At 31.3% G+C, this 14,271-nt stretch overlaps 1 protein-coding gene across 2 annotated transcripts in view; it reads right to left on the reverse strand.

Annotated features, from left to right (window-relative positions):
- The window catches only part of LOC127729300 (GTPase-activating Rap/Ran-GAP domain-like protein 3), an 82,830-nt gene that overhangs the window by 25,592 nt on the left and 42,967 nt on the right, over nucleotides 1-14,271 (reverse strand). For both annotated transcript variants that reach the window (XM_052237039.1, XM_052237038.1), the window contains exons 5-14: nucleotides 13,932-14,050; nucleotides 12,781-12,845; nucleotides 12,170-12,260; nucleotides 10,350-10,425; nucleotides 9,604-9,702; nucleotides 8,113-8,216; nucleotides 5,682-5,793; nucleotides 5,270-5,315; nucleotides 2,968-3,074; nucleotides 44-159 (exon numbers count right to left, since the gene is read on the reverse strand). In XM_052237039.1, the coding sequence (XP_052092999.1) occupies nucleotides 44-159; nucleotides 2,968-3,074; nucleotides 5,270-5,315; nucleotides 5,682-5,793; nucleotides 8,113-8,216; nucleotides 9,604-9,702; nucleotides 10,350-10,425; nucleotides 12,170-12,260; nucleotides 12,781-12,845; nucleotides 13,932-14,050 (935 nt within the window). The remainder of the gene's footprint in view (nucleotides 1-43; nucleotides 160-2,967; nucleotides 3,075-5,269; nucleotides 5,316-5,681; nucleotides 5,794-8,112; nucleotides 8,217-9,603; nucleotides 9,703-10,349; nucleotides 10,426-12,169; nucleotides 12,261-12,780; nucleotides 12,846-13,931; nucleotides 14,051-14,271) is intronic.

A 14,271-nucleotide genomic window follows, 5' to 3' on the forward strand; every position in this document is an offset into this window, starting at 1 on the left:
TCTGCCAATTTGCTGATTTTCTACATAGAATTATAGTATTTACCTTGTTGATTTCTGACATATATTCTTGGTGTAAGTTTTTAATAAGCATGTCTAACGTTCTTTCTCGTTTTTGTGTGAAAAGTGGGTTATTTACTGCTGCTTTTTCACCATTTATCACTAAAACAAAAAGATATTAGAAATGTGAAAATTCTTCAAAGCTGAAACAGTTACAGGTCCGTTTTGGTCATATAGCTCTTCAATTGTTTTGTATACATCCTTGGCTTACAAAAAAATCGGCATTGAGCGTTCCTAGAGAAGGTAAATACAGAAAAGTGCTTCGGACGTAAGACATGTATGGTGTTGTTTTTTTATTCATTACATTTTTTTAAATCTCATCAACGTATATAACTAAAAAGTAAAATAACAAAAAACACAAACCCGAAGAAAAATTCAAAACGGAAAGTCCCCCATTAAATAGCAAAATTAAAAGCTAAAACACATCAAACGAATGGGAAACAACTGTTATATTATTGACTTGGTACCGACATTTCCTTATGTAGAAAATGGTGGATTAAACCTGGTTTTATAGCTAGCCAAGCTAATTAAGAAGAACGTGATGTGTTTACCACATAAACATAAATATGTTCAGTTTTGTTTATCGTATCACTTAAACAGAAAAGAGAATAAAGTATTAACCATCTAAAATAGATAACTTTCAACATTTTTCATGTCATTTTTTTTTTACTGAGCTGTAAACTTTACAATTATCCTACAGTAGATGTTACCCTTCCTTAGAACCTAATATGTTGACCTCTAGATTTCCTTTGGCTTTTTGTGCTGTTGTGTTCTTATTTCGTGCACCCGGATATTCTTTTTTTTCAAACAAGTTTTCCTTAGATTAATGCAGATAAACGTAATATACAAAGGAAACTAACGTAAAGTAACAAAGAGAGGGAATAATTTGTTGTGTTTGGTATCGTTATCTTTTTAACACAAATTAATTTGACTGAACTAAGAAACAATAAATGTATATGTACCAATTACTAGTAAAGCAAATTCAATAGATATAGGAAGATGTGGTATGAGTGCCAATGAGACAACTCTCCATCCAAGTTACAATTTATAAAAGTAAACCATTATAGGTCAAGGTACGGCCAAAGCAACATACTACCCTTAAATTACAAAATGTAGGTAAACATTTGAAACCTATTTTTTTTCTGAAATAAAAACATATCATTTCAAATAGACCTGCTAGACATTTATCGTTTTCAAACTTCTTTCTAAATGTCTATTTCGATAATACACAAAATAGATAATTGAAAAAATGACAACAACACGTTACAAAGAGGTAAGTTAGGTAAGGGTCATGTTTGGCCCCGAATATTAAATCCAACGTTTGAAGATAAAAAAATGTTTCAAGTTGATGAAAAGACACGTGAGAAAGTGAAATAAAACTTGTTCGTATAGCTTTTCTTGTAAAGCCTGAATATTTACAACTCAAATAGACCAAAAAAAGAGGTTTTGATGAAAACTGACATAATCGCCTGGACTTTTACTAAATTTAGGCATAAGAAACATAGAACGCTGGCTTCGACAAACTAAATAATCAAACAAGATATGTAAAATGATATATTTCCTACCTAGTCAATGTTTTAACAATGATTCATCGAATATTATTCAATAAATCCGAATTTGAAATTTCAGCTACAAATAGTGGCCATTTTAGGGTCTTATCGAACCTACCACTTTAATGTATCCGAAGTGCTTTCCTGGATTAGAAGTAGGGTATTTGATCAAACGGAATATTGCTGGATAATTGTCAAAGTAAAATACTTAATTGTAAATGCTTTCGTGCACAATACATTTTCTTTTGGACATTTAGGAAAATATCCAAACAATAGGGACCCGGGCTAGCTGAAGCCCGCCTCCGGGTGCAGGATTTTCTCTCTGCGTTGAAGACCCATTTGTGGTCTTATGCTGTTTTCTGCTCTTTGGTCTGGTTGTTATCTCTTTGACACATTCCCCGTTTCCATTCTTAATTCTAATAATATGAATAGTATTTGGATATGCCAAATTAAAGATGCTTTTTGTTTTTCGTATTGTTTTGTGTTTTTTTTTTTTGTTTGTCTTGTGTTGTGTAGTTACTGTCTCATTCAAGTAACCTCACAAGATCCTGTTTTTCGTATTTTGTAATAATGTTTTGTCAAAAAAGTTATCTAGTTTGTTCTGTTTTTCTGACTGTCAATCACCTCCTAATAACAATGTATCGGATGATTAATTGATTACTGAAAATAAATAAAATCATCTTTATTTGAATAGCTTCATGACTTGATTCGTCTATGTCATGTATTTATGAAAAATCATCATCAATGACCAAATACAATAAAATATTCTAACCCTACTCTCATTATATAAACAACAGAAAGTAAGTTATCATCTAATTAAATATCAGACTTTGATATCCGTTTTACATCCGACTGCAGTATTAAATCAATAAAGATTTCTCTTTATATTCCTACGATAACTCGTCTAAATAACCAATTTAATTTAAGTTTTCATGGGCTTAATAAGTGTTTTACGATTTTTATTGCAAAATACGTAAATAAACTTATCAATTTGAACAAAGTTTATAGCAAGCTTTTACATGTATCAACCCCCACTGTGTCTAAATATTAAGATACTTTGTATTGATTTCATGGAAACAACACATAAAGTCCACAGTTATCCAGTTAACTCTTTTTTCTTAAATTAACAATCTCTCTTAATCTGTTTTTCTTTCGTTCCGTTTGTTGAATCTAACGCTTGATTGTGTCAGTTTTTACGGACTTCCCCTTTTCAAACTTACCTTGGAGATCTGTATTTTTGTTAATACATTTTTGATATATTATAACAATAGAACAATATTGTGCGAATGTGGCATATTAAAAACAATGAAATATCGTGACTTATACTTACATTAATTTACTTCGTATGAAAAACACTTACATTTAACTAATAGAAAATCTCTGAATTCCTGATGATCAGAAAATACAGCTGGTGTTGGCAGCGGTGGACCAAATAAGGGCACAGATTCCTCTGATAATACATTTAATCTGGAAATATGTTGAAAGATATAAAAAATATGCGATTGGCTAAAAAAGCATAACAAAAAGTAACGAAAATTAAAGAAAGATAACGAACTGAAGACTGAAAATATCAATTTCATTATAAAAATATTGCAAGTTCGGTTATCCTAAAAAAAAGTCGAATGTATTCACATAAACGCAATAAGATATCAAACATGAATTATATAATAAAGAGGGAAAACCCAATGGTAAGAAAGCATATCTCTTACAGTGATGCAAAATTATTTCCTTAGTATAGGAAGGACTTTTATATTCAGTTATATTCCAGTTAAAGACACAAGACAGACCAAACTGTAAACGGGTCTGCAACTAATAGTGATGTTGATTTTTTTGTTTTTTGTTTTACTATACGTTAAGATATCTGTCACTGACTGTACTGTCCCCGGTTTGTGAATTTAATAAAGTTTCCAAAGAATAACTTTTCATATTAAAACATGTATGAATTCTCGGATTGTTTGCGTTTCCTTTATGTCTCAAATTCCACACATATTATTTCTTTCAAAAAGTATGTTCTTTGAACGGAACACTTATACTTTGTATTCCTTTTACCTGTTTAAAGACGATTAAAAATCAGTTTGATTTGTCTAATAATAAGTATATCTTTATTGTTAGCTTAGTACATGACGTTGACATAAACACTGAAAATGAGACAAAATAAAACTCATTTCCACTGTAGCCACAAAATTTACCAGGGATACTATGTATATATCATACGCAATGCAAATATAACGCCAAGAAATGGTGTTCAATATTTTCTTTTTAAACTTAAAGCACCTGAAACAAATTAAATTTAAAACAAGAAATACATCTGTTTGACACATGAGCACTCATAGGCAATATTGATTCCGTCAAAACCGTGTTGGTCTAATTAGAACTTTAAAAAAAGCTGTAAAAACCCATATAACTATGACAGTTGTAGAGCAAGACAAGCCATTATCTGATAAGTGTCTTTGACATAGCAATGTTATCTTAATCACTTAAGAGCTGTGAAAGTAAAGACAAAACTTCGTTAGGGTTGTATTTTTAAAACTTAAAAGCATCCAATTAGTCAAGTTTGTAAGATGTTTATTTGGAGACAAACAAGTGCATAAATGCCAGTTCGTCATCTAATTAAACCAAATAGCAATTGGCGTCTTTAACGATTTTTTTTTTTTTTTTTTTTTTTTTTTGCTCATTCAGATATTAACTGCAAAGCTGAAAACTAGATACGTAATTGGCAATACAATTTCCCAAGGAATCGACAAAGTTGTGAAATAATGAAGAACTAAATCAGCATCATCAGTCATAAAAACTCATCAAAGAGATATTATACGTCAAACGGCCGTTTCGTCTACCGTCCACACAAGACTCATTAGTGGTGCTCGCTCGAATCTTCAAAATTACTGTTTTCGTCAAATTCAATTTGGGGTCCTTGTTGCGGTCCACGTTTTAGTCTTGTCGATTTCGGTCAAACACAAATCAAACGATTATAAAAATATATACGTTAAGGCGTAATTTTTGCAAGATTAAAGTTTATATTCGCACATTGTAAGAAAACATACAATGTATTTGTACTCCCTACGAAACAAGAGAAAATATTCATGATACGCAGGATATACTTTATACTTGGCTTACTTGCAGGTCTTCACAAGATTTTTGATGGACGCAACATTAATCTTATTACTATTTGTCCGTCATTACTGGACGTCAAAGACGTTCCCGTAAAATTTTGACATCACGAGAGAAAAAGTCACAGGAAAAGCGACTGTTGTATTCCGTCAATTGTTCAAATTCTCCTTTCAAGTGTTCCTGATTCTTAAATAGCGATATGGACTATTTAACTGGCAGTTTATTTCGAAACTCAGGCTGGCTCATCGTTACACAATTTGAAGTAATAGTGACATTCGTAATATGAAAAACTTATCACACTCCCTTTGAGATCAGAAATTTCCTCATCAAAATAGTGCAGAATTTTCCTGGTCAAAGGAGTTGTGAAGTATGTAAATGCCTTGGGGTTTTCCTTTGATTTTGTTTCATAATCTTCCAAACCAGAGCTTATCTTTATCAAAGATAATAATTCATTCATTAGTTAATATCAACAAGGGAGAGACCAAGGAAATAATCGTTCTATTTAAGCTGTCATTTGTACTAAATCCGTCTTTCTTGTATTTTAGGTGACCTACCTATATGTCAAATCATCTTGACAAAAGCATACAACAGCAAATATATCTGAATTTGTCATTAAGGAAATATTAAATTCATTTTCTAAACAATTTCGTTTTTGCCATATACATTACAAAATCCTGTTGCGAAAATATGATTAGCTGATTATGATTTATATTGCAAGTGGGCTAATAAATTACTTTTCCAATCAAAAGAAGGAACAAGTAAATTAAAAAAATAAGAAGATGTGGTATGATTGCTAATGAGACATTTCTCCACAAAGAGACCAATTGCATGACCTACATTTTCAAGCCTACACATAACAATTGATATAATATTCACACTATATATTGCTACACAAGTCAAATATATACAAATACTGACAGCTTCAAATTAAGACTGTTTAAATGTATTATTGTTTTGTAAGGATACGAGTAAATCGAGTTTTCATCATAGAAGGTTTAAAATTACACTTTTGAGGTGAATCACATTCATAAAATAAAATATTTACAATATCATTTCCAATATGACGTTTTCGTTCAACCTAAAATAGAAAAGAAAAACAAGTCAATCACGTGAATTAAAATTTTAATGCATTCCTGTATTTTGTTCAATTCGCCTATATGAGTGTGTACGTTTCAAGTCAAATTATATCGATTTTATAGACATGTGTGAGAAAAAGTCATTGAATGTGGAAATGTTCTATGTTAACAATATAAATTCGTATTTTGAGTTCAGATATTGTCTTGTGTCTTTCTAGACGAAAATGTCAAAGCTTTGAAATTGACAATATTTTGATTAGATAGTATATGTAATAGTTATACACTGAGGGATAGGTGTGTCTGGAGAAGAAACCACGACGGCCGTATCCCAAAGAATATAACTAATTTACACCCGATGCTAAACCATATATTTGTTTACATTGAATATTAGATGAAAAAGAACGGAAAGCATTTTTATTTACAATATCAAACCATGATTAATAAGAAAAAAAGTGAGTAGATTTTACAAATGTCAAAGTTGCCGTTTTGCATATTCCTGTTAAATCCACGTGCTAATATGGACCAGCAGGTCAAGGTTGACCGTATCGTGCATTCTTATTACCAAAAATATACATCATGCTTTTGTATGCAGTTGTCAATATGGACTGGTATACTGAGACGGACGACATTTTGGGTCAGGCGTTGGGTTTGGTAAAAGAGAGTAAAGATAAAGGCAATATTTATAACCGAAAGTACTTACATGTATCAGCTTAATGAAGGTGATCAATAAGCAACACGACGGGTGCCACATGTGGAGCAGGATCTGCTTACCCTTCCGGAGCACCTGAGATCACCCCCAGTTTTTGGTGGGGTTCGTGTTGCTTAGTCTTTAGTTTTCTATGTTGTGTCATCTGTACTATTATTTGTCTGTTTGTCTTTTTATTTTTGGCCATGGCTTTGTCAGTTTGTTTTCGATCTATGAGTTTGACTGTCCCTCTGGTATCTTTCGTCCCTCTTTTAATCATAAATGTATTTTACGTGTAACAGTTTTATAAAAAATGTCCCCCCCCCCCCCTTCTTCTCAACACTAAACAATCATTCATATTCGAACATACTGATGGATATGTGTGTCTGGATTAGAAACCCGACGACGGACACGCTTAACATACAAAAATACAGGTTTCAACCCCCTTTTTTTACGATCAATGCTTTAGAATGGAGACATAGGACTGGAATCCCCCTAATTTATCCTGGGTTGGGACCCCTTGTAAAAATGGCTGGATCCGCCCCTGGGTGCCATCATTAATCTGCATGAATCCAAACATTAATATTTATTTAATGATTGAGACTTAGTCCGAATAAAAACTATATGTTTTTAATGTGTTATGATAATTCAAATAAAAGTTCTTTACATGTATGTTCTTTAGGACATTGCCATATGGGATTAAAATTTTAGCTTCGAGCAAAGGAGTATTTGAATGATTTTTTTTATTCAAAATAGATGCAAAATATTATTTTAGCTATTGGAATTTCCTGAAATATGTTTTTTTTTAATATGTCTCGAAACAACTTATAGTGAACACTATTAGTAATCTGTTATGTTCATGCTTTTAAAAAAAACAATTTCTATTGTTATGAATAACAATGGAATGTGTTTTCGGGATGTAGAAGCAGGGGAAAAAAATGTTTAAGTATTTTTTGGTCATATAGACTAAGCCCTTAACGTTGCAGCGTATTTATACATCCTCGACTCTCAAATATTTAGGTTTGAGCTTTCATCATGAATGTGAATCCAGGATGTGGTAAAGTGTTTATTTTCATCTTGCAACTCAATAAGAATAAGAATATCTCACATGCTATTTATTTCGGTAGATTTTTAGATATACTTAAATCTAAAACAATAACCTAGTTATAGACCTGGTACTGGTAAATAGTGTTTCATAGAAACCTGTAAATACTATTAATGCAAAAGCAATCTCATGTATTTAAAATTTTCGTAATTAGATTCACGGTGTCTTAAACTAGAACTTTGACAAACCAATTAAAGTTGAACATTCCAATTTATCATGCAGAAATAATAGAACTTTATGCATCTTTCGTTAGATTGGACAAATTTGAAATGTTTTGACCGAAAGCATATTTAAGTAGTCTGCGTACCCTTCCGAAGCACCTGAGATCACCCTCGGTTTTTTTGTGGGTTTTTCTGCTCAGTCTATAGTTTTCTATGTTGAATTTTGTATACTGCTGTGTGGCATTTTGTCGTTTTTCGCTTTTGCCATGGCATTGTCAGTTCGTTTTAGACTTATGAGTTTGATTATCCCTTGGGTCTATTTCGCCTGTTTAATTTGTATGTCACATGTGACACATGTACACTATCTTACCTGTTGTTTATTTTCCTTGGAATGTGGTAACATTGTAGATACATGAAACATTATTTCGTGTCCCTCATAAACTGTGTACACAGACTCCGTACCTGTAGAATCAGCTGTAGAATAAAGGTACATTACTTTAAAATCAGATCTTAAATTTTTTTTTAAAGTTTAACGTCAAATTATTCAATGGGTAGATATTTATATCTACAATAACTGACTTGGAATAAACAAGAACAGCGCCTTCTATCGCTAATAATCCCGTCATAGATATAACAGGCGTTCTCTTCAAATATTTACTTTACAAGACTGAAGAGATCATTTCTGAGGTCACAGAACAAACAAAAAAGGTGTGTATGGTAGTATCGAAAAATCTTTGGTTAAGTGGCACAGAATCCAATATTGCGTTTATGTCTATAGATCCCGGATATGGTGTGTATAGATTATAGGGCGCTACATGTTTTGTTGATATTGGGAATGTATCGAAAGTTCAGATAAATTTTCTTTTTATTTTGCTATGAATTTTGCTATTGTCCTAAACTGGTATTTGTATGAAATGGGTCATTCGCGTTCAACAGCTTTAAAAAGAAATTATGTATTCAACATTATCTGTCGTACTGGTGTAGTTTTCATTGGTGTTTGATATGGCATATACATTTAATTATAGAGTTCGACGATATCAGTACTCATGTCTACGTAATTGATTCAGTGTTTGTTTTATTGTGTTAAAGGGGCATACACTGTTAAATTCATGTTCACCGATTAGACTAAATATTTAAACATATATCCGCATTATAAAAAGTCTAAAATAAACAACTTACGATGCATGGACTCGATAGTATGTATCATCATTTCGTGTGTTTTTTAGTCTAGACGCCATCGAATTAACCATCGAGGTGACCTACGAAAACTGCCGACGGTCATATAACTCGATATAAACATAAACATAGATATAAATAGATAGCGAACTCGATTTTTCTAGGTCTGTTTGATTTCATATTATAGAATAAAAAATATGTTAATAATCGTTTTTACCTGTATAAAAATGAGTTTTTGTAGATCGATTTAGTCAACCAAATGGTTTACCCTTGTTTCAATTCCAATGTTGACATTCTTTTCCTTTTAATAGCTGAACACGACTAGTTCATGCGTAACCCATCTCTAGCTATGGGGTTCAATTGAAGTTCACATAAATACCGTTTCAATGAGGTCGAATTATTCACTTGCTAGTGAATAATTCATTAGCGATGTTTCTTTGCTTATTTTGAAAAAAACTGAAACAAACGGACTGCTAAAAGCGAATTATTAGTTCACTATTTCACTGTCATTAATGATTGAACAAAAAGAAAAATCATTTTTGATTTTTTTTTTTATATCTCGTAGCTAATGCCCCTTTAAGTTTTCCGTTGGCTTTTCAATATTTTTTAACATAGCGCTTCGGTACTTCTCTAGGTTTTTTCCAAATGGTGACATGCACAATTATTACCGAAAATGAATACTTACCTTTAACATCAAGGCCTCCTTTAAATTTGTCCCATCCTTTTAAAACAATGGTAGCACCAATAAGTTCAAGGAAATTTCGAAAGGCTTTCGTGTTGTGTTCTAAAAATAGATCATTACGACTAGGAAATTAGCTTGACATTTCCAGAACACGTTGTCAAATCTGCCATTTTTAAAGATTTTACAGACTTATTCATTTATAATTCATAACAATATGATTAACGTTTATAAGTATTGATATTTGAAAAAGCGGAACAGTTATCATTTTAAAACATCAAATCAAAGTTTTGCACGTCGATTTCGCAATTTACTCAAATTAAACAATGTTGCAAGCCGTCAATTTTCCTGGAGAATGTTTGTTCGTCTGTTAGAAAATGATTTATATAATTCTCTGATTATTGTTTGCAAAAATGGTTTCAAGTCGTCTATCAGAGAGTTTATTTTCATTAACTTCATGGGACGGATGGATGGACTGACGGATGGACGGATGACGGACGGACAGACGGATGGACGGTTGAACGGACGGACGGACGGACAGACAGAGGTAAAACAGTATACCACCACTTTTTTAAAGCGGGGGTATAATTATTCTTTTGATTACATTCATCAATGCTCGGTCTTGACATTAACTTCGACTCAGTCAACAGTGAATAAATACACAGCCACTTCACATTGTCAGCATGTCACATGTGTAAAACACAAAACTAACAAATAACACATTTAAGAAGTATAGAAATCCGTGTCCTTACCGTTGCTATAAAATTCATCATCACATGACTGGGTTTCTTTGGCATATATCACACCAAACTTAAAATTCACCGAACCCTACAATAGATATCACATCGAACTTAAAATTCATCAAACCAAACAATATATCACACCAAACTTAAAATTCACCGAGCCCTACAATTATATATCGCACCAAACTTAAAATTCACCGAACCGTGCAACAGAAAATGTATATATCACACCAAACTTAAAATTTACCGAAACCTAAACTTAAATTTCGCCACACCCAACAGTTAAAATATGTATGACACAAAAGCTAAAATTCACCAAACCCTACAATTGATAATATATATATCACACAAAGCCTAAAGTTCACAAAATCCTACAATTGAAAATGTATATCACACAAAACCTTAACTTCACCAAACCCTACAATTGAAAATATTTATGACACAAAAGCTAAAATTCACCAAACCTTACAATTGAAAATATATATCACACAAAACCTAAACTTCACCAAATCCTACAATTAAAAATATACATCACACAAAACCTAAACTTCACCAAACCTTACAATTAAAAATATATATCACACAAAACCTAAAGTTCAGCAAATCCTACAATTGAAAATATATATAACACTAAACCTAAAGTTCAGCAAATCCTACAATTGAAAATATATATAGCACCAAACTTTTGTTGATTCATCGATTCCTTTATTCAAAGACAAACATATTCTACTGAACCTTAAATTAAGTTTAACCAATTGTTGAATAAAAATATCACATCAAACTTAAAATTCACCGAATCGTTTAAATAAAGTGACATACATAATACTAAGCTAGAATCTTTAATGAAAATTTTTAATAGTTAATGAAAATAAAATATCTATAAAAACAACCTAGGTCTAATTCAAACTTTTTATTTTATCAAATTTATTTGAATTCAGTAAGTCCAGTTAAAAGTAAAATTACAAAAATACCGAACTCCAAGAAGAATTCAGAACGGAAAGCCCTTTATGAAATGGCAAAATTGTTGGCAAAGATTTGATCGGAAAATAAGATATCCCTACTAGGTTGATTAGAGAAATGAAACGCACTTCACAAACCAAGAATATTTCTACTATTATGAACCCAGAACTTAATTGCGGATGTTAGAACAGTTGTACCAAAGAAAGAGATACTGAAAATAGCATCAGAATTGGTTGTCCAAAAAATAATGATGCAAAATAAACACGCTGAAAAGAATTTTGTTTATATGTTTATATAGATTTTGATTTGAAGGCTTTACGAGGGTCACAAGACATGCAAGATAAATAAAAAGTGTGTCAACCTAACTATCTGGAATAGTTTGACCTTTTTGACCATCAACTATGAAACTGAACCAGTAAAAACGTTTTAGACTTTTTTATTATATTGTAATTTTTAACTTCTCGTGAAACTCTGATGCTGAAATATTAGTTTATATTTTCCTTCTCAAATTTGTTTTTCAATTGAATTTTCTTAGAGGCAAGAGTTCAAAATGACATTTTATACTGATAACGCATGTAAATTAGTCTTTAAATCAATTACTGCTAAACTTCATCGGTTGTCGTGTTTTGTTTATCGGTTTATGGATTGCACCGAAAAAAGGAAAAAAACTCGACAAATTTGGCATTGAAGAGTTTTTGCCTAACATACATTGTATCAATGAATCATTACGACCTCAAAATATAAACAACTACAAATATCTTAAATAAAACTTGATATATTGGCTTGGTAATACTTCGCGTTACAAAAACATCAATTCTTCCAATTTACGATCTGTTTGCTGTCTAGTTATAAAGCAGTATAAAACTTACCTCTTGTTCCTCCAATACAAGTAAATCTTTCTGGATTTCAGGATCAAAAATTTCCTTTGGTCCTCTTTCTGTTTTATGAAGATTAAAATGGCTGAAATGAAAAGGAGGTTTGATCTATGTTTACTCCAAATAAAATTACGTTTATTTTTTAGAAGGAGACAAAGTTTCGATAATTCATATTTTCAGTATGTTTACTTGAAATAAGTTATGAATGCAACTGCAAGATACTATATATTACAACAACTTAGTATAATTACAACACCTTGAAAGCAAAATATATTTTTCTATCTCACATACCATTTTTCTAATAAAAGTCCCTATTACTCCTCTTTTATTTCGGATGATCATCTTTAAAGAACATGTATAATGTATTGGTTATTTATTGTTTTTGTGAATTCTAAATGTACTTTATATATATACGCAGCACGGTGCCTAATACAATATCAAACTATTACATTTGTAAGAAATAACAATTTTTGTATCAAGCTTAAACAGATTGCACCATTTACAAGTGACCTACTTATACTACTGTTACATATTGCCTGCCTTTTTCTTCTTCCACATTTAACATTATTCTTTATATACTCTTGGCATTTACTGACAATACGCACCTTAAAATACCTTTAACTGTTTGAGGTTTACTTTGATTGTAAGGCAAGCATATCTTCTTAGCACCCTGTTTAAATATAGCATGTATTATTAAAGAATATTACAACTTTTATATTGCAATATAAAAGACAGCATTGATTTTGTCGATTCCATTTATCTGTAATTATAATTGTATGATAGCGATTCCACTGCGCATGACTCTTGTTTATTGCTGCATCATCAAACTTTTCTCTGTGATATATGAAACCTTACTTTTGGCATAAGATCTACTTAAAATTTAGTGATATAGTTCGTTGGGTCCTTTCAGGGAAGCACCATAACACTTGTTAAAGATATGTAACCGGTTAACTTAAATTTTAAATGGTCAAATTCAGTGTGCCATCATACGTATGTGTAGCATTATATAAATATCAAAAAAGCTATATCTAACTTGCTTACAGGAGAGAAATTGAATATGAAAAAGAAGTAAAATGCAACTCTTTTCACAAAAAGTCTTACGATTAAAATTGTTCCTAAGTTATGATAAAATGTTCATGACTAAAATTCTCGTAAGATTTTTTGTTAATTCAATAAAAAAACTGTAAAAGGCAAATCTTGTTTTCAAGAGTTAAAAACAATCACCTCTTTTATTTTATTTTTTTTTTACATAAAATATCATTATTTCTTATAATTTTATCATAATCAAGACATTAGTCACACTATTAGTTTAAAGCAATTAAAATGAATAAGTGAACTTTTCTAAGTTTTCAAACATATATGGCCATATTTAGCTGTAGGAATGAATAGAAAATATACAGACAAAATCTGTTCTGCTTTTTCCAAGTCTTCAGTTCTACATTGAATATTTCACAAATTAAATCAAATGAGGACATAACCCTATCAATACTAAAAAAAATCTATGTTTGTATAAAAAATATCAGAAATATGTATTCTGTCCAATATTTCATATACAGTTTATTCTTTTCTTCATGTTCTCCTACTGTCATTATTGACAACACATTTGTATACACCATGTTTTACCCGTAACTTGTCTGCTCCTACAATGTAAAACAAACATTGCAAAAACCTTATGTAGTGTCTTCATTCCGAAACTCAGCTACCTTTCCCCCTTTGCAATTCAGATTACCATTATTGTTAGTATCTACAAACTTACACTTTTGCACCATAAAATAGCTCTATATTGCTGCACATTATGATTATTAACATCAGTAACCACTACAGAAAGAAGGAAAGGCTCCCGATCAATATCCGTGCCCACATAGTTCTGGTGAACTGAAATATCAATTTCTATAGTTATCTTATTTTCTGTCAAGGAAATTGAGAATTCCGAAGGAAAATAATCTTTCAAATTAGCTCTAAGCATGAATATATGATTTTGATTATCAATGATGATTGTCAACTGCGATGCAATCACCTGCGAGGAACCAACGCCACAGAAACAAATGTTCCAAACTTAGAATTAATTTTGTAAAAAAAACCAAATACGCAGAAAG

Source organism: Mytilus californianus, unplaced genomic scaffold, assembly GCF_021869535.1.
Source record: "Mytilus californianus isolate M0D057914Y unplaced genomic scaffold, xbMytCali1.0.p SCAF_2, whole genome shotgun sequence".
Lineage (NCBI taxonomy): Eukaryota > Metazoa > Mollusca > Bivalvia > Mytilida > Mytilidae > Mytilus > Mytilus californianus.